The sequence below is a fragment of the Copadichromis virginalis genome, linkage group LG23 (assembly GCF_057382275.1).
Source record: "Copadichromis virginalis isolate Kocher_CV1m ecotype Utaka linkage group LG23, C_Virginalis_male_GT1.1, whole genome shotgun sequence".
In the NCBI taxonomy this organism is placed as follows: Eukaryota; Metazoa; Chordata; class Actinopteri; order Cichliformes; family Cichlidae; genus Copadichromis; species Copadichromis virginalis.
In genome coordinates this window covers 25548509-25576237 of record NC_140639.1, presented here as the reverse complement: position 1 = coordinate 25576237, position 27729 = coordinate 25548509, and the positions used below count along the sequence as shown (strand labels likewise).

Here is a 27729-nt window from a genome sequence, read left to right as displayed (position 1 = left end):
CTACGTTACTAAAAATAATTTGCGAGTGAGAAAAGTGGTGGAGGAACATTTCAAATCATTGCTTTAGGAAAAGAAGGACTAAAACTTTTTCAAAACACTTAAGTACACATAAAACTGTATTATTGGAAAATTGTGCATAAGATATCAAAGTAAAAATAATTATTATTTATAAATAATTATTATTTTTGTTAGCAGCCTGTGTCTCTGGTTTCAAAAGGTTAATATGATGACACTGGGGGTTTTGCGGTTTATTTAAAATTTCCACAACAACACACAAAACACAAAGCTCCAAACCAGTGAGTGGCATCAGAGCGGTTTTAAATAAAGGGCTAATAAGCAACACACAACAGGACACACATTGTTTAATTGGCCTTTAATGACGCTGATTCCGTCCTTCAAATGCTGCATTATTAAATGTTCCTTATTTATTCCACAGTGTAAAAATATCTTTTGCACAGATTTCTGAAAGGCTCAGAGTTTTCAAACTTTAAACCTTTCAGTTTTCTGTGAACTCCATGGACACAAATTTATACTTCAAAAAAGATGAAAGAAAACGTGCTTAAGCAGCAACAAAGTGAAGTCCGGATAGCACAGACATTCAGAATCAAATTTATATGAAAAAAAAATGTGTCATTAAGGGAAAAAAACAAAAACAGCCGAGTTTGATAGCAAGGTTCACCATTTCATTCATCATTGAAGAGAGAAAAAACCCCCCAAAACAAAACCATGTGGGAATTAGAAAATGTAAGCTTCACGTCATCTCGTGTCCTCAAAATGGCCAGTAATATAAATTAAAAGCTACTGTTCCCTTTGAAAATCCTACAAGCTCAAGAAACTGAAACAGATTTTGACAAGGCAAGACAGAAACCCTGCAAATAAACCTTGTGGTGTTCTCCAGGGCTCTTTGAGGACTCCTGTAACTTTAGAATAATCACAGCCTTGTTTTCACAGAGGAGGGTCCCCGCCTGGTGTCACAGTGTTTGCTGTATTACAAACAAAATGAAAATACAAAGAAACACTTCATGCAAGGGAGTATGTTTTAAAAACATACTTTTCCAAAAACAAGAAAACATTTTGACATCCGTACAGTACATCCATGACTTATGTTAACTTACTTAAATATGAGTAACACACCACTTTGTGTTTTGTTTGGATTCACCGAAAGTAGAAGAAATCAATAAGTTAAAAATCAAAACAAAAAGAAATTTCAGGACAACATTTCGATTGAGATGTTAGCACATCGTTTACCAAACTGTCACAATAAAGGATAAAGCCTAATTCTTCATCATCTTTTAACATATATTAATTTTTTAAATACACACTTTTGCACCCAATTATGTTTTGCTAATACATTTTGGTGTGTAGGTAGATACGTAAAGACAACATGACTTCTTCTGTCTCAGATAAGATATCTGAGGAAATTGTATGAATAGCAGACTTTGCATGTGGCGTAAACCTCAAACCCTCTGGGTGAAGTTTTCGGGGAAAACGCCTTTGGCTGAAATATCTTTCTTCTGAAACCAGTGAGACTCCTTCAAGCCCATGAGCCAGCCATCATCCTACAGACACACACAGTACAATCAAAGATTTAACATTTGGTAATTACAGCCTCAGGTAAACTACATATCCATCCATTCACTTCCGCTTATCCTTTTCAGGGTCGCGGGGAGCGCTGGAGCCTATCCCAGCTGTCATAGGGCGAGAGGCGGGGTACACCCTGGACAGGTCGCCAGTCTGTCGCAAGGCTAACACACAGGGACAAACAACCATTCGCACTCACATTCATTTGCACATTCACACCTAGTGACAATTTGGATTATCCAATTAACCTATCCCCTCAAGCTGCATGTCTTTGGACGGTGGGAGGAAGCCGGAGTACCCGGAGGGAACCCACGCAGACACGGGGAGAACATGCAAACTCCACACAGAAAGACCCCGGCCTGATGTTGGAATTGAACTCAGGACCTTCTTGCTGTGCGGCAACAGTGCTAACCACCGTGCCACCGTGCTGCCAGGTAAACTACATAAATAATAATTTAAAAAAATTTTTACTTAGATAAATGACTTGTAAAATTGTTATTATTATTAGTAAACTACATAAATAATAACAATTTTACAAGTCATTTATCTAAGAAAAAAAAGTACATCTAAAATTCAACCAATAAGTATGAACATCTCTATGAACGCAGAAGTTTGGGTAGTTTGCTGCTTTACTCATGAGCATTCAGGAGTGTGTTAACACAATGCCAAAGAGAGAAAGACATCAGCAATGATCACAGAGAAGCAACTGTTGCCGCCCACAGGACCTGGACACCTTACAGTCATCAAGTCGACCATGAACCACTAAAGTGTTCTAGAGTAAAAGATGTGGTGAGATGCTTTTAAATCCTCAAGTTTGAGTAGACGTGGCTAGTCACTTTAAATCAAACTTGAATGTTTTTTTCCAGAAAATGTTTGATAATGTGCCGCTAAGCTGAGCTTATTGATGCTATGAGCTGCAGTTCAACATGGTGGCGTTGGAGTCAATTTCACAAGATGAGGAGCTCAATAGCAGGACAAGCTGTATTTTGCCCATGTGTGCTATATAGTCATCTCAGGCACACCATCTGCTGTTCAAACCTTTTGTTTACGAGGGGCTGCTAACGAAAGAAAGATGACACATGGAGGAGGATCTAAATCAGCTTGTTTCAGACAGAGAGCAAACTGATGGGTTCCGGTATAGGATTAAAAAAAAAGAAGTTATTTTGAACTGTGGATCATGCAAAGCTACTCTAGTGTAGTGCAAGAATAAAAACAAGAAGCTAAAATAAGCAGAATGAGTCCACTTAAACTGACCTGTTCATCTGGGTTGTCAAAGGCCAAAACCAACACAACGTCTCCCATCTTCAGTTCCAGCTCATCACCATCAGTAGCAGCATAGTCGTGTACCGCTTTCACCTGGAGAAAACAAAACAAACGTTTCCCATTTACATCTGATTTGCATATGAAGTCTGTAAAACTGAATCTTTTTAGAAGGTGCAGGATGTTACCTTCCTGTAATTAAGCATAAAAATTTGGTTCACTTACCTTGTAGAGGAACCCTGGAGGGAGTTCGCCATCTGAACCATTGGTCACCGCACTCTGGACCAACAATACACAGAAAAATCAAGATATATAATTCAGGAAGTCTTTGAAATGCTCCATTTGGTTAATGATAGAGTAAAAAGTAGATCAAAGTGGAAGAAAAGAAGATCAGGTTGATGGCTTTTTAGGGTGCTTTCCCCAGATTTGAGGGATTCTTGACTTTTCAGCATCTAGCTGAGGTCCCACCTGCCCCAATCCATCAAACTCTACCTGTGTGTATTGATCATCACCCCAGCCCCCCTGTTCCACATTGGCACCGTCGTTGTCCCAGTTGGGCTCGGTGTATGGCTGAGCCTCATAGTCTGTGTCGTCAATCCAGCCCTCCTCACCCACCGCCGTCTCTGCCTCATCCCAGCCAGGCTGACTATAACTTTGGGTGTTGCTTTGGCTGTAATCCCATCCACCTTGGGCTTCTTCTTGATACTGGTCATCGTCATACTGCTGTTCAACCTCTGTGGCAGTCTGTTCTTGCTATAAAGGTCAAGCGTTGTGGAGCATTGTGACAGGTTTGTAAGCATAAAGGTTGGGTAGGTGGATGGATGAGGGTGGCAGAGGAGCATTTGGGTTTAAAGAGTGTAACAAGAGTCACGACCCAGGGTTGTGCAGGGTATTAAAAAGGAAGGAGGTTTTAAAGCATGAAAGGAAGAATTGAAGAGCTTATTTCAAAGTCCACAAATACAGAAAAATGTAAGAAAAAAGGTGTAGTTGTGGTTTTCTAAGAGAGCCCTTAATTAAAACATAAAGAACCCATGCTTACCCAGGAGTCCCATGATGCCTCCTTGCATGGAGCAGTAAGAATTGAGACAAGTAGTGAGACAGAAGAGTACAAAGAATCTTTTTCATAACGATTCATTCAAGTGCACAATTCATGTGATTTAGCCCCTTTTTAAAAGAATAAACTAAGCCAAACTTCAAAAACCAAACACATTGCGTAAACTGTTGATGCACTAATCAATTATTTGCTTGCATTATGAACCTTGAGAGAACCATATAAGCACCAATCACTGTTTTTGGGATAAATCTGGTATTGCCATTCGAGGTTTTTTTCAATCGTCGCTTTTTAACCACTTTTAATCAAAGTCATCTCAAAGTCTTCTCAGCCTGTTTTTGTTTGATGGGAAAGAGCTAATAAATACTAAATCCAAAACAAAGACAGCAAAGGAGAACCAGCTGAATGCATGAAAATGTTTACAGAACAGCAAAGACATTTCCAGGATATCCGTCTATTGTCAAAAATCAATGAACATCACCAGTCAGTCGATCTGCATGCAAAGCGAAGCTGGAAGAACTTAGACATGCAGTGAAGAGGTTAGATCTTTCCAAATAAAGCCCAAACACACACCAAGAGACTGCAGTTACATGCAGTCAGAATTTTATTTATTTATATTTTTTACTTCTAAGCTTTTCAGATTTAGCTGTAAGTGGGAATTACAACAGCTGCACTTCTGAACGGTACCCTACATTTTTCTTTTTGCACCATTAATTAATGTATTTGTTTTTACATAAACTTTTTGAGTCTTTTGCCTTAGATAGTGTTGGGGTGGAAAGTGGAGGCAAAGGGCCTCAGGTTGAGCTTGGGTTTAACTTAAACACAATCCCTTTACCTGGGCAAAGCACACCCACCTGGGGAGCTGGACAGGTAACGGCCTGAAATACATCCACATCCCAGTCCAGCAGGTTCACCCCTGACCAGGGCTCACACTGCTTCACACACACACACACACACACACACACACATATATATACACACACACCAAATCCATGTTAGGAAGGTGTAAAAGTGGAGACTGTTTACATTTGCTAGCGTCTGATAATTTAAGTGATGCTGATGTTCTTTTAAACCAGCGACTCCTCAAGTCTATGCTGCTGCTGCACCCTAGAGGATCTTAAAGTTACTGCAGGTGGGCCATGAGGGGTACTTTATAATGAATGCATTTGTAATTTCAAACTTTAAAATTATGAATACTGATGAATTACAAAGACTGAACTTTTTTCCTTTTTCATGTACCTCCGATGTGCCCGTCTGTCAGGGTCACTCTAAAGTTAAACCTTATTCCCTATTTCACTTTACTTCCTGTTTTATTTTGAAGGTTAGATTCTGGTGTTTTTATGTCAGTCTTTATCAGGCCATTGTTGTATATGCTTTGTTTTCTTCTACTGATTCTCTGTGTTTGTAGATTTAAACTTTTCCTTCCTTCTTTGTGCAGCGCTCTGTGTTGTTTTTTTTATTAGATTAGTAAATAAGGTGCCATTTTGACATTGTCATTTTCAGTCTGCATTTGTCTTTCTGCAGGGATACACTTTATTACCAAAGATAACACTAACATTAAGACTAAATTAACAGTGATTTTGAATCAGGTTTGGGATTACAGCGTTCCTCAGGGCTTTACCCCAGGCCTTTTTTTCCTCACTCAGATACTGTAAAACTCGAGTTTCCTGTTAATAATGGAAACACATATCAGTGTGTTTTACTCAGTAGTGACTTTATCTTCCTATCTTCCCGGACCTAGTCTAACAAGGTATTTCTGTCAAAGTCATACAGGATCTTTTTATAAGTACCCAGAACATAGACATTTGCAGTCAGCCTGACCTGCAGCGTCGTGGTCGTGGAGTCTGTGTTAGTGTCGTGCACTGAGGGCTCATCCTCAAATGGGCTGACATTTTGCTGTTGCTGGTTCGGAGATGGCGTCATTCTTGGTGGAGGCCGACTGGGAGGTGGGCCAGGAGGCGGAGCAGACCTCTGTACATCCAGGAGGCGTTAAATCGAAATCACACAGCACCGCACACATGCAAAAGCAGTGAGGGAGACACAGGCATGGTAGTAAACAGAAGTAATGTGTGTGTGTGTGTGTGTGTGTGTGCGTGCGTGTGCGTGTAATATGATGTTGCTTTAGAGGTTAGGGAATTCATTTTTTCACAAATTTGTTTGTTAATCATCATAAAAATGAAATACTAACTAACAACTGACAATCTAATTAAAGTGCAAACACATTCAAACATTCATAGAGACAATTATCATTTTAATCACATTTTAAGTTGATTTTAAAGAGACGTTTACAGCAAAACTTCCTCTAATGATTTGTTACATTAAAAAAAAAAAAAAAGGATTAATCTTATTTTTTGACATTTTAGGATTTTATGAAACCTTTTAACATTCAGTTTAGGGTGTTTGGGGATTATTTAGTTGTTTATTTTTTCATTTTACCTTTGGTGCTGAGCTGGCCGACTCATTGTGGTTGGCTCCCTCACTGAGAGAAGACAGAAAGAGACAGAGAAAGAGAGAGAAAAATGAAGGGGAGAGGAAAAACAAGGGAGGACCTGAGCAGGAAATTACTCTGCACAAATAATAAAACATTAAAACCATTTAAACCATACATGCAGTTCTGAGGTATGTCCACAAGAAGGCAGCAATGAACTTTAAACGAACCTCTGTATCACGATTTCAAAAGCGTGCACATGACATCACAGACTTTGGTTATCGGGTATCAAACAACACAAATAGGAAGTATTTAATGTGATTTAAAAGGTCACAGCTTGTTCATTATTACTAACAGTTTGGCTGAATTTCTAATGTGTACTTGCAATTAGAGCAGGGCGATATGGCCAAAAATATTTATCACGATATATATTTGAAAATTTGCGATAACAATATAATTGATGCGAGACAAAATACAACTCCACAACATTACTAGCGCAAAAAGACAACCTACCATTTATTTTCACTTAAACAAGAAGCTGGTTTTTATGTACATTAAAGCTTTATAAAAATGTAACAGTGCAAATGCAAATTCCTTGCTGAAAGTTTAACCAAAAGGCATTTCCAGTAGAAATGGGCTGACATATCCTGAGCATAACCATGTATAATATCCACTGAAGTTAAAAAGAGGTGCTTTGTAACATTAAACTGCAGTGTGCAATACGTATTTTTTGGACCATAAGGTGCACGGGATTATAAGGCACATTAAGCGAAACAAAGCAGTCAGATAAATCAAACTTTATTAAACTCATTCTTCTTGCTTCCTCCACTTCTGTACCAGTGATTCATTAATGTTGAATTCTCTGGTAGCTGCTCTATTCCCATGTTGTTGCAGTATATTAATGACTAACCTTGTATTGTGGATGGATTATCTCAGTTGTTCTCCTGACTGAAGTTTGGTCCGTTTAATAATAATAATAATAATAATAATAATAATGGATTGGATTTATATAGCGCTTTTCAAGGCACTATTCATTCACTCTCGCATTCACACACTGGTGGAGGCAAGCTATGGTTGTAGCCACAGCTGCCCTGGGGCAGACTGACAGAGGCGAGGCTGCCATATCGCGCCATCGGCCCCTCTGGCCAACACCAGTACACCAAGGACACAACGACCAGGAGAGAGAGCCCGGGGATCGAACCGGCGACCTTCCGGTTACGGATACGCTTCCCAACCCCCTGAGCCACGATCGCCCCGTTTACAGCATCCTGCCATGTGACTGAATTTGTCTCTAACTATCAGGAACCTTAACGTTAACTTTTATAAGTGGAAAAGTGTTAGTGTTCGTCCTCCAGCTTCACTGTTTATGTTATGCTAACATAGCTGTGTCGCTAGCGATCACGTAGCACATCATTATATACCAGCTAGCCCAACTTCAGTAACCCTACAAACGTCACTGCTGTTTAGTTTCCTGTCTTCATTTATGTTGGAAGTGATAGCAGAGTTGTACTTTTGAATTTTTTCAGAAATCTCTCAGTCAGAACATGCAATATCATGCTTAGGTAACTAGCGAGCTAACTTCCGCTAGCTTCCTGCTAACTTCTAACTCCGTTTAATGTAATACATTTTGTTTTCATGGATGCCTGGGAGTTAAACTTCATAGTTACACCTGGTAAAGCAGCAATGCTGATCGTTTTATTAAAGATGAAAGAATTTAGACAGTTTTTAACTCTCAGTGATGCTGCAGTGTTGTTTGACCTGAAGCATACGGAGTTCAGAACCCAGATTACTCCCAGATTTAGGAGCATCTTAGTCCGACAAATACAACAATAACGACGGCCGCTTGCATGTTCTGCAAAAAAATGTGCTTTGTCGTGTATCTGACGGACAAACACCAAACCAGTTCCACATCACTGAAGTTGCACCATTTTTACAAACCAATTCTGGTTCATCTGTTTCACTCAACAATCGGCCATGTGCGTATGAAAACAAAGGCACTGCGCATGCGCGTTTTACTCATATTCTATCGTGATATTTCATTTTCCTATCGTTGCCTAACATTATACCGGTATTACCGTGAACGGTATAATATGGCCCAGCCCTACTTGCAATGTAGAGATGGAGGAATGCCCACATACAGGTTCCAATCTAGGCTGGTGGAAGCACCTGATAACTCCTGCACAGCTTAGATGAATGCTTTTGTACTATATAGATACTATATGTTATTATTCTATATTTTAGCACCTCTGAGTCAGTGACAATGATAATCAACCAGAAAAGCAGGAGGATGTTGTGCCCATCTTTTATATACAGTCTGTAGCCAAAATCAAGCACATGCATCACTTCAATCTTCAGACATGAAGCAGGTGGTTGCATGAAAAACACTCATGCTCATCAGCTTGTTTCCCACCAGGTGACGCCTTAAAGAGCAACAGATTTTACCTCTTTGCACAGTCTTCTGTCTTTGACGCTGCAGTAGCACCTTTTCTGCAGCAGGGGGCATCGTGATGGACATTACTCTCCTTTCCTTTGCATGTTGTTGATTTTTTTTTTAAATTATTATTATAACTTTATATTATAAGCTTACTTGATTTGCCTCTGCTCCTCCAGTTTGGTCATGATGTCATTCAGGTTTTCACTGAGCTGTGGAGACGCACAGAGGGCGTGTAGATTACAAACTGATCAGCGTTCACTTCAATTTGATCAGTTAGTTTGACTCACTTTGCTCATTTCTTTGTGGAACTTCTCCTGATGACCTGCCAGGCTCTGGAATGTGTTAACATAGACGCCAACACGCCTACAAACACGCACACACGCACATTTTTAAAAATTTGATCTAAGGTGTCAAAAAAGATTTAGATGAAGAAGATCGACAGTTTTTGACCTGTCCCAGAGTGCCGGAAGCTCGTCCTGTAACTCCACATTCAGCTCCTCAAAAATTTTCTGAGCTCGGCCCAAATCCTCCTCCGCCTACACACACACACACACACACACACACACACACACACACACACACACACACAGTTAATAATGGCAAATTTCAATGTCTTTAACACATCTCTAAATAAATAGAGTTTTCCATAAGCACACAAGCATGCAGGCAAGTACAGGGTTTCATACAGGAGCTACTGCGAGGGTGTAGATGACACAAGCAGAATGCAAACACTGCTGACTGGGAATCAAATTAAAATGAAGGCCTGCAGACATGATCAGCAGAGTCATTTTAATGAGTAACCACAGATCAATGTAGCTTCCAGGTCTGAAAAGTGAAACCACCACGGAAGAGTCTTAAACCTGTTTTTGTTCTAGAACGGAGGGGGACGGGGGGGACGGGGCCTTTATGACCTCACTAAGTCACTTTCCTGGTGAGTCTGAGGTCTCAGTCGCTAGTCTCAGGTCATACTGCATAAAACACCAAATTAATTGTAAATTATGGTCACTATTAGAGTCAGAAAGAAGAGACACCCAGGATATGCCTGTTGGCTAAAGAATTGCTATTTGAACTGACAAGAGCACACCAATGCACTGTGTGCCCATCTAAATCAAGCTGTATATAAATGTTGGCCAATCAGAAGCATAAAAACAATAACACAACACACAGACTGATGTATAAAAAGAAGATAAACACATACACTTTTGAGAAAATCCTTGTTTTACACAATGATGATGCAGGGTAAAACATTTAAAGAAGTGGCATTTCTCAAAAGACCTATGTGGATAGGACCTGAGGTCTCAATCTTTTACGCCATCTACAATACTGTGCTAAGAGGACGAGAAATGCAGCAACAGTAACAAGTTCTGCGACTTTGTTTACTTTTCTCAGAGGCCTCTGCTTTTCTTGTACTCCGGCAGTATCCGACAGATCTGGCAGCATCGATCTGATGCTGGGAGAATCCCAGCTGACTCACTGGCTGACGACTTGTCTGTCACAAGTTGCTGTGAAATAACTCCACGCTTCACAATGCTGATCATGTCAAAGGACCTGGGTTACAGTTTTCAAGGTGAGGAGGGGGTTGTCAGTGATGAACCAGAGTTTCACCTGGTTGTAGGAGAGGTTAGTCTGAGCCACCTGGTGAGCTGATATCAAACCCTGAGCCCAGCTGGGAGCCGCCATCTCCAACAGGGCTGCTGGCTAACCACACACACCATGCAAGAGAGAGAGGGAGGGAGGGAGGAGAAGAAAGCAAACCAGAATTCAAGACAAATGCAAACATGTTAATTAGGATTTAGTTAGCGAGAGGTTCCACGAGTTTAACAAACGCTATTTAGTTAAACAGTCATTTTGATCCTTTGACTCGAGGTGGTGTAAAGACCAGTGTTTTTTCAACCCTCTGTGAAGGCTGTGCTCCTGCAGTATGATGAGGAACTTTTGCTGATTAGCACATCAGTAAAATATGATTAGGTCAAATGAAATTTTATGTTTTGTTTTACCAGCTGAAATACAAGATTTCTTTTTTGCCTTCACACATTGATGATGCCATTACATATAACATAAAAAAGTCAGTCCACCTTCAGCCAAAGACTCTGAACTGTTCCATTAAACATGCTCAAACACACACAAACGTGCACACACTCTCAGTGACGGTTACCTTGGCGATCTTGGCCTCATCCTTCTTTTTGCCTTTCTGCAAGGAGGTGAAGTGATGGCGGGCGCTGTCAAAGTCCACCAACTTCCTGTCGCGCTTTGCTATACGAGCCTGCAGGAGAACACAGCTTTAAATATGTTTAAAGGGTGTAATGTCATACAATACTGTGCAAAAGTATCAACTCAGCCCTTATTTTATTTATATTTTGTGAGGAAATAGAGACATGTTTATTGAAACATGCAAACATACATGTAAATACAGCATATAGGGCAAAAACAGAGTTTGTACAATTCTATGTCAACATTTGTTCTGCTCTCTGTCAGCATGATCCCACACTGCTTCAATAATGTTGAGGTCCGTGCTCTGTCGAGGCCAATCCATGACTGATAGTGCTCCACTGTGTGTTTTTATTTCCAGATATGATTTTACTACTACTATATCACTATCATGCTGAAAATGAAGCTGTTGCCAATCAAATGCTTTCAGATGGTTTTGCATAGTGGATTAAAATCTGATGGTACATTTCTGAGTTCTTAATTCATCAATTTTAACAAGATCTCCAACACCACAGACTGAAATGCAGCTCAAACCATGACAGAGCCTCCACCGTGTTTTACAGATGGCTGTAGACACGCACTGTTGTACCTCTCTGCTGATCTTCTCCAAACATACTGACAATGCTTTGGATTAATCACTCCATCAGATCGGTTTCCACTGATTTTCAGTCCAGTCCAGCTCTTGTGTAATTTTCATACCTCAGCCTTTTCTCCCTGTTTGCCTTCATTAAAAATGGCTTCTTGACAGCCAGCCTTCCACTGAGACCATTTCTGATGAGGCTTCAGTGAACAGTGAACTTACGGACAGGACAGAGACAGTTTTTAGATCTGAGACTTGTTCTTTTGTCCTCGACTTGTCCAGTTTCCTCAATTTTTTTAAGGACACACTGCACACCATGCAACATCAAGTAGTGTTTACATGTGTAAGAGATGTCTTTAATATAGGAGCAAATTATCAGTTTTTTAAAGTTTCAAGAAAAGCGGATTTTCAAATTAAATCCCAGTGCGTCTACACACTCAACAGATTTTTATTATCCACTTGCAAGTTTAGTGGGTGTTTGATTACATCTTTCAAACACTGCGTTTTATTCAAACACAGTATGACAAACACCTTTTATTTAGAAAAGCCAACATGAGCAGTTGTTTTTGTCCTGTGGTTAATTTTCAGAAACATGCTCACCTTGATGTCAGGAAACTGAGAGAGGTACATGTCCATGTCCTGCAGAGATTTGTCCGTGATGCTCTGGTGGTAATCCAACCACATTGTGTCTGTATCCTGAAACACATAACACAATTACATAAACATCTACCTTTCTTTTTCTTTTTTTTTTACTCACTCATACATCCTCCACGGCACTTATTCTTCTATTTTTTCTGACATTTTAATTTGTAGATGATTCAGGGGGACCTACTTATTTTCTTTTATAGTGGTATAATAGTAACTGTAACTGTGGCCTTTTTTAAATTAATATTAAGACAAAGACCAAAATGCCATTGGTAGAGGGCTGCAAACATGCTCATTTCTGCTGTGAAGGTGCACATTTTAACATGCTCTGGGGACTGACTCACTTTGGAGCCAGTCTCTAGTGGCTATCGGAAGTACTGCCGCTCCAAAGGTTGGCACTTAATTTGGTGTCCCCTGTGTCTATTTATTGCATGAAAAGACCATTTTTTAACCTGTAAACAAGTGTAAAATTGATCTGATTTCCAGAGGTTAACAACCTGTGAACTGCCTTGCATTTATGTAGGTCACTGCTCATTTACTTTGAAAGGCTCACCTGGACCCATGAGCTTCCAGCTTTCTCGGCTTGTAAAACTAAAGTAAACTGGAAATCCATATCAACTCCCAGCTTTTCCTGACTGTTTCCTGTACTTCCTTGAAATCCTGTTCATTGAACAGCTACAGTTTAGAGTGCTGCTCACAGTTTTTACACAGTGTTTAGTTGTTGTTGTTTTGCCTGTTAAAATGGTTATTGGCCGTTGTTTTTCAGTCGTTCTGATGATTTGCATACTTTTAAATATCTGCTACCGACCAGAATAAAGTGATCCTAAATGCTTTTAAGACAGCTATTCTAGGTTGTTTCTGGATATGTCGCTACAGTAAAGTCTGTTAAAGAGTCTACACTAAAACCAAACTAAAAGCCCCTACTTCACCAGCGTGTCCCACAATGATCACCAGAATTAGTTTTAAGCTTTTACTTTCCATCGGTCATATGTTTAAAAATTCAAGAATGCTCACCAGTCTGAGCTTTTTGGTAGAAGTAAAGACATTTTCTCTCTGTTTTGATTCTTAAAACAATCTGTCCTGATGAGATCTGTGGGACACACTCAAAGTTTTCTATATTTTACCTCCAGGTTAATGTCCATCTCCTTCTCTATCAACTCCTTCAGGGTGGAAGGAGAGAGCCATGCAGTTAAGAAAAAGAAATTAAGTATGTTAGCGGGAAGAAAAAGAAGAAAAAGAAATCGAAGAGTCACACAAGAGAAATACAGTAATGTATGGAGGACCACAGCCACCTTTTAAAAATTATTGAACACATAAATAAGTAAATAAATAGATAAACAGGAACACAAGTGTTTTATATTTCTTTTTCATATTTGGTGGAATAGCAACTTTATTGTTTATTTGTGTTATTTTGGTGGTTATGGCCCTCCATAGACTGAAGTTTTTATGATATTTTTGTTATAATCAAACAGCTATATCATTTAGCTAATGAACGGATGCTGTTACAGAGAAGAGAGCAGTTCGGGTGAGATGTTTTTATTTCCTGTCTCACCTCAGCCAGCGCGTCTATCTCCTCTTTGCCAAACCAGTCCGGTTCGTACATGTCCGCCAGACAGTCCTGCAACCTCCGCGACGCGTCATGCATGGCTGAAACACAAACAGAAAAAACACACATAATTACACACAAGATGACCAGAGAAAAATAATTTACGCTCTTGATTGTAATTTTACATTTTGTTTCGTTTCTCATAGTATTGCTTGTCTCTTGTTGTTTTGCAGTGTTCTCGTGTTGAGTCTGTTTTTTGTGTCTTTATTATCACTTTGATCCATATTTTTTGGTCACTTAACATCTCTTTGTAGTAGAAACATGCACAACTAGTCCACTAGTCAATTAAATACCGTCTCCTTGTGGCTGAGTTCTGTTGTTCCTACACACTTCCGGTTTGCAGTAACCGCACTCACAGTTGATTGTGGAGTATCTACAAACTGAGTTGTTGTAATGGTGACATGCTGTTGCAGCCAGGCTCAAATTCAGTGAGCTCTTTAGAACGACCCATTCTTTCACAAATGTTTGTAAAGACAGACTATATGAAAGCTTCAAGAAACCATAATAAATGTGTCTGTGTGCAGCATGTTTTGGTTACAATTGACTTAAAAAGTAATATGAACCGACTGGAGAATTCAGCATCAAACAAACTAGCTGCTTCGCTATGATACATGTTAAAGCACAGCTTGTAGCCTTTTTGCTAACTTACTTTTCACTGCTGCCAGGTATGCTTTCAGGTCCTTCTGCAGTTTGGTGCCTTCTCCCTGAAACAGGAAGCACAGTGAGCAACAACAACAACGTTTAAAACAAAAATTGAATGGAAATAAAAATGAAAACTACAATTAGTAAAAGCAATTATAAAATTCAAGCAAAAAAAAAAAAAAAACCCCACTGAAACAAAGTACAATGCGTTCCTTTAATGTTACTTTATTGTGAAGGGTAAATCACACAGGAAGTCACTGTTGAGGTGCTAGGGATGCTAAAAAGCATATGACCTTTGGTTTAACTTTAGTTTAATATGTTATGTTTCTTCTATGCTGCCTAGCACTAATATTAACTGGAAAATTACAAGAGTTGCAACAACTATTATTAATCTAATTAAAATACTACTAAGCAGATTTATTTATAAATGCTAATTAGAGGATAAACTAAAATAAAGCACTATGATAAAATATGTTACGACATTAACAAGTGCAGTTTATGGGCATCAGCAGCATCAGAGGTGCGGAAGTTAAAAATGTCTCCAAACCATCTGCTTGTTGAAGTTGGCCACCATCTCCTCAAAGACAACATCTCGGGTCTCATCTGCTTTGCCAAGCTTCTGCAAGACCTGCAGAGAACACAAGAGGACACGGTGATTGATCTAGTCACACATTTTATTTCTGTGGCTATTTTAGATCTATAAGTGGAGGTATGTAGCGGTCTATTTTCAGGCCACTGTCATAGCCAGTTGACGTCTGTGGTTAACACCAGCTGTGTGTGTCAGCTTCAGCGAGGACATCTGAGTTAAAACTTGTTTTTAAATTTCAGCTTGAACTCAGAATTAGGATTAGGGTATTTAGTCCTGAAGGACTAAAACAGGTTTACACAGCAAATCCATGGAGCCCAAGGACTTAAGGGGACCTGTGTGCCAGTGAATCTCTTTAAATTTCAAGTTGGAAAGCAGTTTACTAAATAGTAGGTTCAACATACCATATACCCATAAATTCATTCAGTTGCAGCCTTTGTGGTGTTTAATGGTAAAGAATACAACAGTTTTCAAATATAGGCTCAATGTGCAAATTTGACAGAAAGTCCACAAGTACAAATGAATGATTTTACCTTTGTTACTGATGCTCATCAGGGAAACACAAAGACATTAGATGCTATTGAAAAAAACTTTAGACCCTCACAGTTAATTGTAAAGAGATCCAAAATATTCTCCAGGTAATATTACACCTGGGACTTGATTGCACAGTACGCAGTGATATCATGCTCATTACAACCTGCTCCAAGAAGATTAGGTATGCACACCATTAGTTACCATGGCAATGTACCCAGGTAAGAATTGGGTAGTACAGGATTCCCTAATGCACCCTCTGGAAGTTACACACCAAAAAACCCCCAAAATACACATAAACACGTATAAAATGAGCACAAAACAACCTGGAAGAGATGCAAATGCATCACAGTACGATACAAAAACATGCAAAACTATACATTTATCATAAATAGAAAGAGGCAAAAACACCCACAAACAAACATGAAGAAAAGTTAAGCCAAATAGTTCCTGTTTAGATGAAATGCAAAATAACCCAAAAAAGAAGATATGAATTTTTTTCATGGACACAAAACATGACCACATTTGAAACTGAAAAAAACAAACAGAAAATAACCAAGAAAACTAAAGTACAAACTAAATAACTGTAAAGAAAAAAAATGTTTAGTAGCCAGAATAAAAATGAAAAATGACCAAAAAGGACAGAGAAAATTTTAAAGACAGGTGCAAAAGCAGAAGCAGAGACACAAAGGGACCACATGTAAGAATTACGGACATTACTGTTTGGTCGATTATTTATTTGTTGTAACTTTGCTTCATGGCCTGTTTAGATGGTGCCACATTTGTAAGGAAGATGCATTTGAGGTTGACCAGTAGACTTGAGTATGTGTGTTTGTGCTCATGAAAAACCTGCCAAATGTTTGCTGCCAAAGCCTAACAGCATGCCAGAATACGAAAAACACCCAAAGCAAGAGAAGAGGTGCAAAAATGAAGCGAAAGATAATAACCAGAAAGAAAAGAAAAATGTCCAGAAAAATTCACAAAGGATGCAAAACAACAAAAAGAGATGCACATCAAAATACTAAACAAGCGCAAAGTGAAGAAAACTTTTTACAAAACAACTAAAAATATGAAAAAATAGACACAGATTCAAAAACTACAGCAAACAGAAACTAAATGACAGGAAAGAGACACATAATAACCCAAGAGAGATTCAAGCTGAGCACAGACAGAGAAATAAATGGACTAAAAATAAACTGCAAATGACACAAACCAATGAAAAAAAACAAAAAAACAACTAAATGTAAATGCAAAGCAGTGAAAAAAAAAACCCAGACAAAAGAAACAAAAAGCTGAAATTGAACACAGATGGAAGCAAACTGATGGCAACAAAACAGTGAGAACAGATTCATGTTCCAGTCCTTCTATAAGTCATGAACCAGCTGTATCACAATACATCTGAGTGCTGTGTGTGAGACATCTTTAGAAGAGAATTCACTTCATCTATGGCATCTTTTAAAATTAGGGCAGAGTCAGCAGGTGTGAGGTCAAAGGTCAAAGCCTCTGTGTCCTGTGACCCGACAGTTTTTTGAAATGACGTTTTTCAATTTTCTTTCTATATGATGTTTGCTACTTTTTAGTTATGTATTGTTTTATGTTTCATATAAATATATTTTTAGTTTTATTTTCTAATGATTTTAATAAAATTAAAATGTTTTTTTAATTAATTTTAATATTAATAATAATTGAATTTCTGGATTTTTGTATGTTTTGGGTTGTTTGATCTTTTCTAAACAGTTTCTACTATTGTTCAGTTATATTTTCTAGATAGTTTTTAAAGGTTTCCCTTACTTTCTGAATTTGTTTCTACAAGTGCTTTCATTTTATAATTTCTTATTTTGTTCAAAAGGTAATTTAAACAATTTATTTACTGAATTTCTTAGTAATGATAAGTATAAGTGACATCTTTTGGCTTCAGTTTTTTTGTTCTGTTGTTAGTTGAAGGTCAGCAGCTAATCTGATCAGATGACTGACTGCAAGCACATGGACGAGCATCCACAACACCTACACCTCTGCCACCTGCCGCCCTAATCCTCTGACGGATACACAAACCAACATCAACACTCAGAGGGGACTTCCCCACTAGTCTGTTTATAACTCTCCAAGAATATAATCATCACACATCAGGAAAAACTTGTTCTTCATCTAAAACATGCACGCTGAAGAAAAGCGTAAAAGTCATGGTCCATTCAGGTCAGTAGAGAAAAAAATCATGAATCAAACCCGAGTTTTGCTCTGTAATGGTTCGTGACTGTGCTGGTTTATCTATCTTTGCGAGGACCTGTGCAAATCTCCAACTACATCAGGACACTTTGGTCAGTCCTCATAGTGGGACAAACCTCCAAAGACCTGTTTCAGGACACAGTCTTAGGTTTCGGCTCATAATCACGGCAGCATAACGTCCTCGCAAAGACAGATGTACAAATGTGTGTCATTACTGTCCACTGCATATTGGTGTCGAGTTTCAACCTCCCCAAAATACACCCGGAGCACACACAGAGGGAGTTTGAGGGGTATTAAGAGTGACGAAGAGGAGGTCCAGGGGCAGCTAAATATAGATTCACCCTCCCATGAGCCCCACCCATAGCAGCAAGGCATGCTGGGAGTTGTGGGAGGGAGGACAAGTGTTCAAGCCAAGCAGGGCAACTTTGAGGTTTGGTAAGTTTGGAATCAAATTACTAATTTTAGAGAGCTAAAATTAGTGGACTTATTATTAGGCATTAATTTGTAAGATAAACTAATTTTGTTTAGTCATTTTTATCTAGATAAATGACTTTAACATTTAAATACTTCATTTAAAAATCTCACATTCTGGTTTTATTTTTTGTAACATTTTAGCAAAAGAAAAACACATTTTAAAACATTTAGTGTCTCTAAATTTTTAGTATATTTTGAATTTCGTCTTTTAATTACTGTGATTTATTTATTGTTGATACCATTTTCATTATTCCTTAAAATTCAATAGAAGGAAGGAAACTATAAATAAATATGAAAACACTCTTAAAATAATTTTTGTATTATTTCCCCATTATTTCTTATAACAACTCTAAATTTCATATTTTAAAAATATGAAAATAAAAATCAGAGTATGTTTGTCTTTCTTCAGTCCGATGTAAACATTTTAAATTTACTCTTTAGACCGGAGGGTGAACTGATTAGAATTTCATGGCCAAAAGCCAAAGATGAAGACGACCATGATGAAGGCCAAAAGGTAAGGGCTGATTTGCTGATAAGAAGCACAAATGTAGAAAAGAATGAAAAATTATATTTTAGATCCTAAAGTTCTGGACATGACTACTTGATGGAGGTGCACATGAAGTAATTATTCTAGTTCTTCTTGTTATTATTATTATGAATAACCACATTATTAGGTTATCATTAGGTAACAGTTCTATTAACATTGCATTTTTTAAGCAGTTTCATGGAAATTAAAATGCTTTTCCTCATCCTTATTGCCAATTGTGTAATCACAGTATTTTGCTGTATCTTTTCCTTTTGACTAAATTGGTTGTCAGTCTGCTTCCCAACTCCAAATGCAATTTAGAGTCAAATCTTTTGTTTTTTCAAGTCCAGAGCCTCAAAACCTGAAAACAGCATTTTCAATCATAGCCCAGATCCTGCAATAAGGCTTTTGAAACCTGAGCCTCAAGCATTCACAAGAAAATGGTGACTCAGGTCTTTAAAGTAACCACGTACAAGCAGACAGTTCAGAAAACCAACAAACTTTCAAATCACAGAGTGAGTAGCTGATGTTTTAAATTGAATAAATGCTAGAATAACTGTGATGAATAAAAGTGATGAATAAATCTTTTCTTCGCCTTAAATAGAGTTGGTATGGTTATGGTACCACTATGGAAAAAAACTGAACCAATGATCAGTATTTAGCCTGTTTTTTAAACTAAAGTAGCGCTGAACTTTGTAGTTCAGGCAGTTTGACAAAATTACTTAAAGGTGGGAATAACTATCCATGTAGAGCAGTTTAGGAAGAAATTTGGGATAAAGTTTTCATTCGGTGAGGAGAAGGGAGCTCAGGTGGGGGCGTCGACAAAACATTAGGGCACTGGTTGGTGTCACAGGTTGCGTCCTCTTTGACTCCAAGTGCCACAACAGGTCTCCAGCTGTTTTCTAAAGAGCACCACCTCCACTGCCACTACGCTCACAGATTCATCTGTGGAGAATTTTCCCAGCATGCTATGCATCACAGCTGACTGGATGATATTATATCACTATGACAGTCATGGCGGCACCCAGGAAAGTCTCCGGATTGTTGGGCCAGCTGGTCCGAATCAAATTATTACTGTGCACCCGGCCGGTACCCGAGTCGAACCCAAAGTGCAGCAGTAGAGTGTGTGTGTGTGTCTTTAAATTTGAGCTTTTAAGCAGTATTTTCTCAGAATTTTCAGTTAGTCCCTCAAAAGTTTGAGATAAAAGTGCAAAATCTTGATTCATCAATGGCAAAAAGTGCCTGTGTTTTGCTTTTTTAGCTTTAAATCTTCCATAGCTTTGTCTGCAGCAGAAAGGACAACTTAAGGGGTCATTTCTGTAAAGCTCTGCACCATTTTCACATGGTTAATGGCTTGATTAACTGTAGTAAGCTTTAATCGTATCTAGCATGCTCATAATGCTAATGCAACAGGTGGTATTCTGTCGGTGTATACATTTGAGGTTTATGTATTTCTATAGTACATCAAAAAAAACATTTTTTAAAACATAAACATTTAAGTAAAATGCATTTGAAATATATTAAATCAAGGTTTTATTTATTTGTTTTAAATAATGAATAATTAAAGAGAATATGCTTGTTATAAACTGAATATATACCAAATTCCATTAAGTTGTACATATGTAACAATATTAGATGTAAAATTTACACGTACAAAGTAACCGATTTGGACATTCATATTTTTTGAGTGTATAAGAATCACTCAGTTTTACAAGCGTCTCTTCTTCCTTTGCTTCAGGTAAAGTTTCAATCTGCAGGATTTTGGTCTGCATATTTAAAAACAGGCTGATCTCTCTGCTGTGGATGGGAGGACAGACACTGGAGTTTAACAACGTAAAGCGAGCGTGGAGGGCAGCGTGCCAGCAGACAGACAGCTGAAGCCAGCCCCTCCCTCCTCCCCACCTCCCCTCCGCCTCGGCTGCCAGCCTTCAGCGGGAAGATGATACTCTGACCTTCCTCTTTACTCACCGCACCACAGCTCAAAGACTGAAAGCTCAGGGACAGAAAAAGCTGCGGTCTTTCTGATTTCTTCTGCTGCATGAATGCCAAGATGAATTTCCAGAAAACAAACTACGTATTTCCTGTGTTTTAAAATGCAATCCACTATGTTTTCCTCTTGGACACTGAAATCAGCCAAAGACTTTTTGGTAATATTTCTGGTACCTGGTGTACCAGAAATATTATTAAGAAAGTTGATTGGACTTTCATATGTGCTGGTATTTTAGTTTTTTAGAAAATAAAATCATAAAAAATAGTTATTAAACCATTTTAAACAATTTAACAAATACTCTTGATTTGATTAATTTGACTTTGAGGTATAATTCATTGTCTGCTTGCTTCATTTATTGGTGTTTGAGCTGAATGTTGGATCTGGATATAATAAAATTTCAGTCGCTGATCAGGTGTATTCACAGACTACAGCTTTAGAAATTAAAGCCACTTTATCAATCAAATCAAGTTTGCTGCAGCTGGATAAAAAACCCCTGTGCTGATATTTTAACTTGATTACTCTTTGCCCGATTGATGACTTTAACACAAGTGAAGCCTGATAGGTGAAAGCTCTCTTGAACATGCCGGACTTTATCTCTCTCTCTCATTTTAAAGAGTACCCTCCACCTAAATAAGCTCTCCCATTCAGACACGGGGAACATAGGACATGGATGCCACTTCATTCAGCAGCGAGCGACAGTGGCAGCGGCTGCTATTTAAAGTCCATTCAAGAGAAATGATCAATCAGGCTCTGGTGGCTCAAACAGCAGAAGGGCAGCACCATTTAAATTATGCATCCATATAGCCAGTGTTGCTATGAAAAAGTACGAAAAACATATTTGCTCCATTTTTAATATAATGACATGTAATTTCATTTTAAACTTTCTTGTTATATGAGACAAACTTTTTCCCAACATAAGAAGTTATTTTGTTATTCTATTCGTGTTCCCCTGTGGAGGACTCCTACTGACTCCAGCTGCTTGATGTTGGCGTCTACTAGACAAAATAACAACAGATTTAATTACACATTTATGTTCCCCTCAGGTTAAACTGGTTTATGTTTTGGATCCCATGATCTTCAGGTGCACTTTATGCACACTCTAGCAAAGCTAAACACATTTCCTTGAGCCTCAAATAGTCATATTTCATCCAAATTTTCAGCTGCTCCTTTATTTCCCGAGGAGTCAGGACAGCTAATCTTGGGTGGCATCCCAAAGCAGAACAGAACATGCGAGCTATAGGTCCGTGTCATTAAACCACTGCAGAAGAAGAAAGATCAGGACCTATTCTGATCATTTCCAGCTCTTTATCCTTTTTACCTGGGCTTTGCATGAGTCCCGGTTTGAAATAATCCTTATTCATCTTATTCCATACTCCCTCAGTGCATCCTCTGTCTGAAACAAGTCATTTGAGCTCCTCCCTCTTTAAGAAAGTTTTCTTCTGACTTGTTACTCCTCACAAACAGAAGGTTCAAACAGCAAGTGGGTGGGGCTTCTGTGGTTTAGATGACCATGGTATGTGCTCTCTGTTACATCACACGGATCCATAAGCAGAAAATAACTGTGTGAAATGTAGAAATTAGGGTAGTCTGTCATCTGAGCTTTTGGTTTTCAGAGCTACTTATGCATAGACTGATCTCATTATCTGAAACTTTGAGCATGATTAATATAAACATCCACCACTGCAACAGGAGAACATGACAGAACATAAACAAATGAAGATTAGGCTCTTTCCAGATATGAGTTTTATTTGTATGCCAATTTACCCACTTTCACTTAGCGCAATATTTACTTATGAAACATTATAAGCTTTTTTTTCTATACTTCCACAGCTTTTAAAATCTTTACCTGATGAAAACAATTTATTGCAGTTCTTGCTACCAAGTGTGGTGCGACAAGTTATCAGGTATTGGGGACAATTACTTTTGCACACTGGGGCAGGTAGGTTTGGAAAATATTTTTCCCTTATGAAGTCAACATTTAAAAACTGCATTTTGTAATTGCTCTGGTTATCTTTGTCTGATATTAAAATGTTTTGGATGATCTGAAACATTAAAGTGTCACAAATATGCAAACAAAAATGCAGAAAACTGAAAGCTACGGTCTTTCTGGAGAACTCCTGTTGCTTTTCCAGGACTATACATTATATTTTTCTCACCACTGGCACGTAACACTCAGCAGAAGATTAAGCAAAGTCAAACCTGACAATAAAAATGTGTGATCTGTGTTGCTCAACTGAATAAATTGTTGTTGGCCTGTGTCCTTATTCTTTATGCTAAGCTAACACAGTTCCCTACTACCAACACTGAACAACTTCTTCACCCAATTTCTGGTCCTGATTTTCAAGAACAATTTGTTGTGTTTATATTTTGAGGAAATTTTAACTTTTAGGACTCAAAAACTAAAATGGCTTCAAAAGGTTTGTGGTGGCTAGATTTAAAAGTGACCGTGGCTGCACGCTTGTGTCATTTTGGGGAGGCAATCTTGAAGACTCAGCAGCTGAGATTTGCAGTATATGTGAAATCTCTATGACTGACTGACTGACAGCACTCCTGGTGTGGCCCTGAGGTGATTAGAGGTTAAGACCTCAGCAGGCTTAAGTAAGAAGAGTGATTAGTGCAGACAATAATAACTCAGAGCTGAACACAGACTGTTGATCAGGTTTCATTTGGTCACTTTTACAACTATTTTCTCTCCTCTTTTCTTTCTGTTTTTAATGAAAGACTTTAAAGCCTTTTAAAGTGGCACCTAGATTGCTCCCCAAAAACCAATTACAAGCACGGTGACAAAAAATTATCACAATGAAATACTGTTAACCTCCTTAAAAGACAGATTTGACATATTTTAGAAATACTTTACAACTTTCTTTATTTAAAATATTTTAATATTATTAAATGTTAGGACATGTCACATTCCATAAATTCCGAGCTGAGGGGTTTATATGTGACAAACCCCTCAATCTATTTTAAGGAATTTTAAAGGATTTTAATCATAAAGGGGCATTTCTAAATGTAAAATTGACCTTTAACTTGTTTAAAACCTAATGAAAACACGCTTATATAAAACAATCTATTAGTTCCCCCAAAATAAGGAATTTATCCCAATGGCTCAGATTTTACCCCATAAAACACTTTCAATTGTGCCTTAAGTATATTTAAAGCACTCTGATATATTACAGTCTGGTAGCTGGCATGTATAAATAATTTCTTTGATTTAAAATACTTCATACTTCAACTTTCTTCTGTGCCTTAAACCCCTTTATCTAAAATACTTAAATATGAAGCAGTCTATTGGATCCACATTGTTTTTATCTCAAAATGCTATATTGTCTTTAATTAAGTAACTGGTGGCTTCCAAACTATTGACAGTTTACCCCTTAAGCCCATTTAAACTATAGTTTAAACCATTGAAAGTACTTTTGAGATATTGCAGTTTGATAATTGTTATTTAAATACCACAACCACCTCATTTTTACCTTAATTTCAAATGTCTTTAAGACTATCACTGAACTGTATTCTAACTGTGCCATAAATCGACCCATGACTGATAAATAAGGGATTAACTTGCTAATATTTGGAAAACCCCTCAATCTACTGTGAGGAATTTAAATGGGTTTTAACCACGAGAATCACCTCTGGGGTTTATTTTAAACTCTTTTTAAATTCTACAGTACAGTGGATCCAATTTGATATGTTACAGACTCTTAATATAACTCTGCTGTTTGTCATTAATAGCAAACAGTTGAGTGATAAATATAGTAAGTAAATGATTAGCCGATTGACATTTATTGTAATGGGTGTTAACCACAAAGAGCACCCTTGTATATGATCTTGGACCCTTTTTAAACCCATTCATTGGCTACACTGGACTTTCACATTAGTTAAAGATCTTAGAGCACTACAAATCACAGATGGCTTCCATGATATATGACATTTTTACCCCTTAAAACCACCTTAAACTCTACATAGCTTGCCAGTGTTTGATAATAACACCAGCATTCAAACTTCTCATCCATATATGGTAATTCTGGCCTCCTAAAAACACCATGGAAACAGCTTAAATGCTAACTTTCAGGGTTCAAAAGGCTCCAAACAATTGGGTGATGTCAAAGTGGTTGCATCCATCTTTTATCTACAGTTTATAGTTTCCACCTAATTAAGAGTTAAAAGCCTTTTAAGAGATCTTTCATGCTACTGGAGATTTTACCTCATATACTGTAAAAACTATTTAAAGTGCTTTTTTAGTAATTCAGGAAACAGGGCAAAAGTAAAGATTCAACCTGGAGGAGCAAAGGAACAAAGAGCAGTCTGGTTCCACCTGGAAATACATTTTGTTCCATTGAGTGGTAAAATAATGTTACTGTGCCACATTCAAGCCTAGAAACTTATTGTTTTGCTTTTATAATCCGGAAAAGAGCATTTAAAATGATGCACCAAAACAAAAAAGGGGGATTTGGACCATTTGTCCTTCTGTAACTTGTGGCTAAGTTGCCCTGACATGACAACAAAAGTTTGAGGGGGAGCAATCAAATTTCAAATCATACTTCAGGGGGAGGGCCATCCCAGGCCCTACTTTTAACTCAAGGTTTTCATTTATTAATACTGTGGAATTTAAGATGCTATTAAAAAGGTTTTAAATCTCTGAATATTTTATGAAATACAGTTACATGCGGTTTGGATGTTTGGTGAATATATTACGACGCTGCAGTCGATTTAATGGGACAGGCTGATCCAAACTGAAACTTTCCTTAGAGAAAACCTTTTTTGTAGTCCGTTAACTCTCCCTCGTTTGAAGGTACAAAGTTATGGGATCCAGTTTCACGCCAGGACACTGTGTCCCGCTGCCATGCGAGCCTCCTATGCTGATCGGCTGAATGAAAAGTTGACCATTCTTACCTTCTCCTGCGCTCTGGTAAGCCTCTTCTGGACGTTGATGGCCAGTTTCCCGGCGGTGACCCCTTTCCCTATCTCGGCCATGTCGCGCGTGGCGTGGAGGACTCCCCTTTGGTGTCAGGACCAGCGAAGAAGGAGTGCGGCTTAAGTTGTGCCTCTTCTGGATGCCGACGGTGCGTAAAACCCCTCCGGAGGGACACTTGGCTCGCTGTGCGTAACTCTAATCCTGCTGACAGCTTCTTAAAGGTGCAATGCGTAATTTAATCCTATTTGCGTTAAGTAAAACCAAAACAGAAAAACTTAACAGAGTTTGGTGAACAAGGAGGAACAGATTCAGAAATCGTCCTGCTCTCGATTCTAACTGGTAATTGACAGACACACTTGGGCTCGATATGGAGAGATATTAAGTTTCCCCTCAGTCATCCTCTTAAAGGCGCAGCAGGCTGATATTATTAGCCGACAACTGTTGCATACGCGCAACAGTTGTGTTGCCGTCTTTACGCACGGCCCTATTTATGCGCACGAAGCGGGTTTTATATCAGATGCGAGCGCTAAATCAACCCCGATGCCCCCTCGGAAGGCCGCACATTCATCAGCGGCAGAAATACACCGACAGACACGAGAGCTGACAAAACTCACCTGCTTCTTTTGTGAGCAGCCAGCAGGTGTCAGTAAAGGCACGTCCAGGTAAAACCTCCGCACCTGAAGACAGGTGTCTTGAGGATGTGTTGTGCATCTAATTTAGTCTCTCGGAGTGTTTTTTGTCCTCTTTTTTTCTGGGTAATTGTAAGTTTTGGCAGTGTTATTATAATGACCTTAAATAAAAATATGAGTTTATGACATCTTTTGAAGAAAGGGGGCACGAATTGTGTCTGAACATAAAATATGTGTAAATATCTCCACCTGAGACGTTTCATGAAGCATATTTTTATTACTAGACCAGCACAGATCAGGATGGCAAAGGGCATCATATCAGAGTTTGAAAACCTGTTTACACCCTGGTAATCCAAGAGCTCAGAGTACAGGATAAACGCACATGAAGATTGGAAAACTGAGACCTCAGCATCCATCCATCCATTTTCTTCTGGAGCTTATCCCAGTTGTCAGAAGGCGAGAGGTGGTGTACACTCTGGAAAGGTCACCAATCCATCACAGGGCTACCACAGTCTATAATTTTATCATTTAGAAACACCAGTTAACCTAACTCTATGCATGTCTGAGGAAATAATCCAGATTACCTGGAGAGAACATGCAAACTCCAGACAGAAAAGGACCGGGCCTTCATGCTGTGAGGCGATGGTGCTAACCGCTGCACCACCAAAAGATATTTTCTTTCAAAATCGCCACATCTCCTTCTTTCTTCATGATTCCTGCCACCTTGACAAGATTCTCAGTTCCAGACATGCTGAAGCATCTCCACAGCATAATACTCCCACCACTGCTGTTGCTTCACTACACTTTCTTCAAACATTAGCAACTCCTTAACACTGTGACAACTTTGTTTTTATACCCTGTGTAAATCAGAAGAAAATCCCCAGGTCAGGTCAGTTTTTCAAGGGGGCTAATAACACTGAGCCTAGTAATATATTATTTTTTGTTTTGTTTTGTTTTTCTGAAACATTTCAGTTTCACTTCTGTGTCGCTATGTCAAAAATACCCTGCTCACTTGGACCGCAGCTTGTAACCCACTTTAGAATATAGTCACAGGGACAGAAATGAGGCAGCACCACTCGGCTCATTTCCATATAATTTAATTTCAAAAATAAATCTTTTTAATATCTCTTTTCCCATAATAATAACTTCATAAACATTATTAGATTTTCTGTAAACAAATAATATCATAAATACATTCTATTATTCATTCTAAAATCTCTGTATTAAAGCAGGAAAGTACAAGTGTTGGAGAAAAAAAAACAACATTTTGTCCTTTTACAAAGAGCACAGCCCTCCACCCCAACCCAGGCTCCACTATGAAACAAAATCCTTTAAAATTACACCTTAAATCTCACACTAATCTGCCCAGATTTCATAGTGTAGTACGAGTAGCTCATTTGAAAACTGGAAACATCCATTA

The 27729-nt window shown here is 38.4% G+C and overlaps 1 protein-coding gene across 2 annotated transcripts; it reads right to left on the bottom strand.

Annotated features, from left to right (window-relative positions):
• Positions 1 to 356: 356 nt before the first annotated feature.
• bin1b (bridging integrator 1b) lies at positions 357 to 25739 on the bottom strand. 2 transcript variants are annotated; one of them, XM_085449270.1, is made up of 18 exons: positions 25659 to 25739; positions 14983 to 15063; positions 14443 to 14497; positions 13740 to 13834; positions 12143 to 12238; positions 10910 to 11017; positions 10360 to 10452; positions 9205 to 9290; positions 9042 to 9117; positions 8908 to 8963; positions 8763 to 8807; positions 6329 to 6371; positions 5714 to 5863; positions 3881 to 3901; positions 3334 to 3594; positions 3067 to 3120; positions 2836 to 2937; positions 357 to 1559 (listed from the first exon to the last, which is right to left on the bottom strand). In XM_085449270.1, exons 1-18 carry the CDS (start codon positions 25737 to 25739, stop codon positions 1458 to 1460), a joined length of 1605 nt encoding a protein of 534 aa, XP_085305396.1. In that variant the 3' UTR covers positions 357 to 1457. The 2 variants fall into 2 exon arrangements, with proteins under 2 accessions (XP_085305396.1, XP_085305395.1); XM_085449269.1 differs by lacking the exons at positions 3334 to 3594; positions 3881 to 3901; positions 10360 to 10452.
• Between the last annotated feature and the right edge of the window lie 1990 nt (positions 25740 to 27729).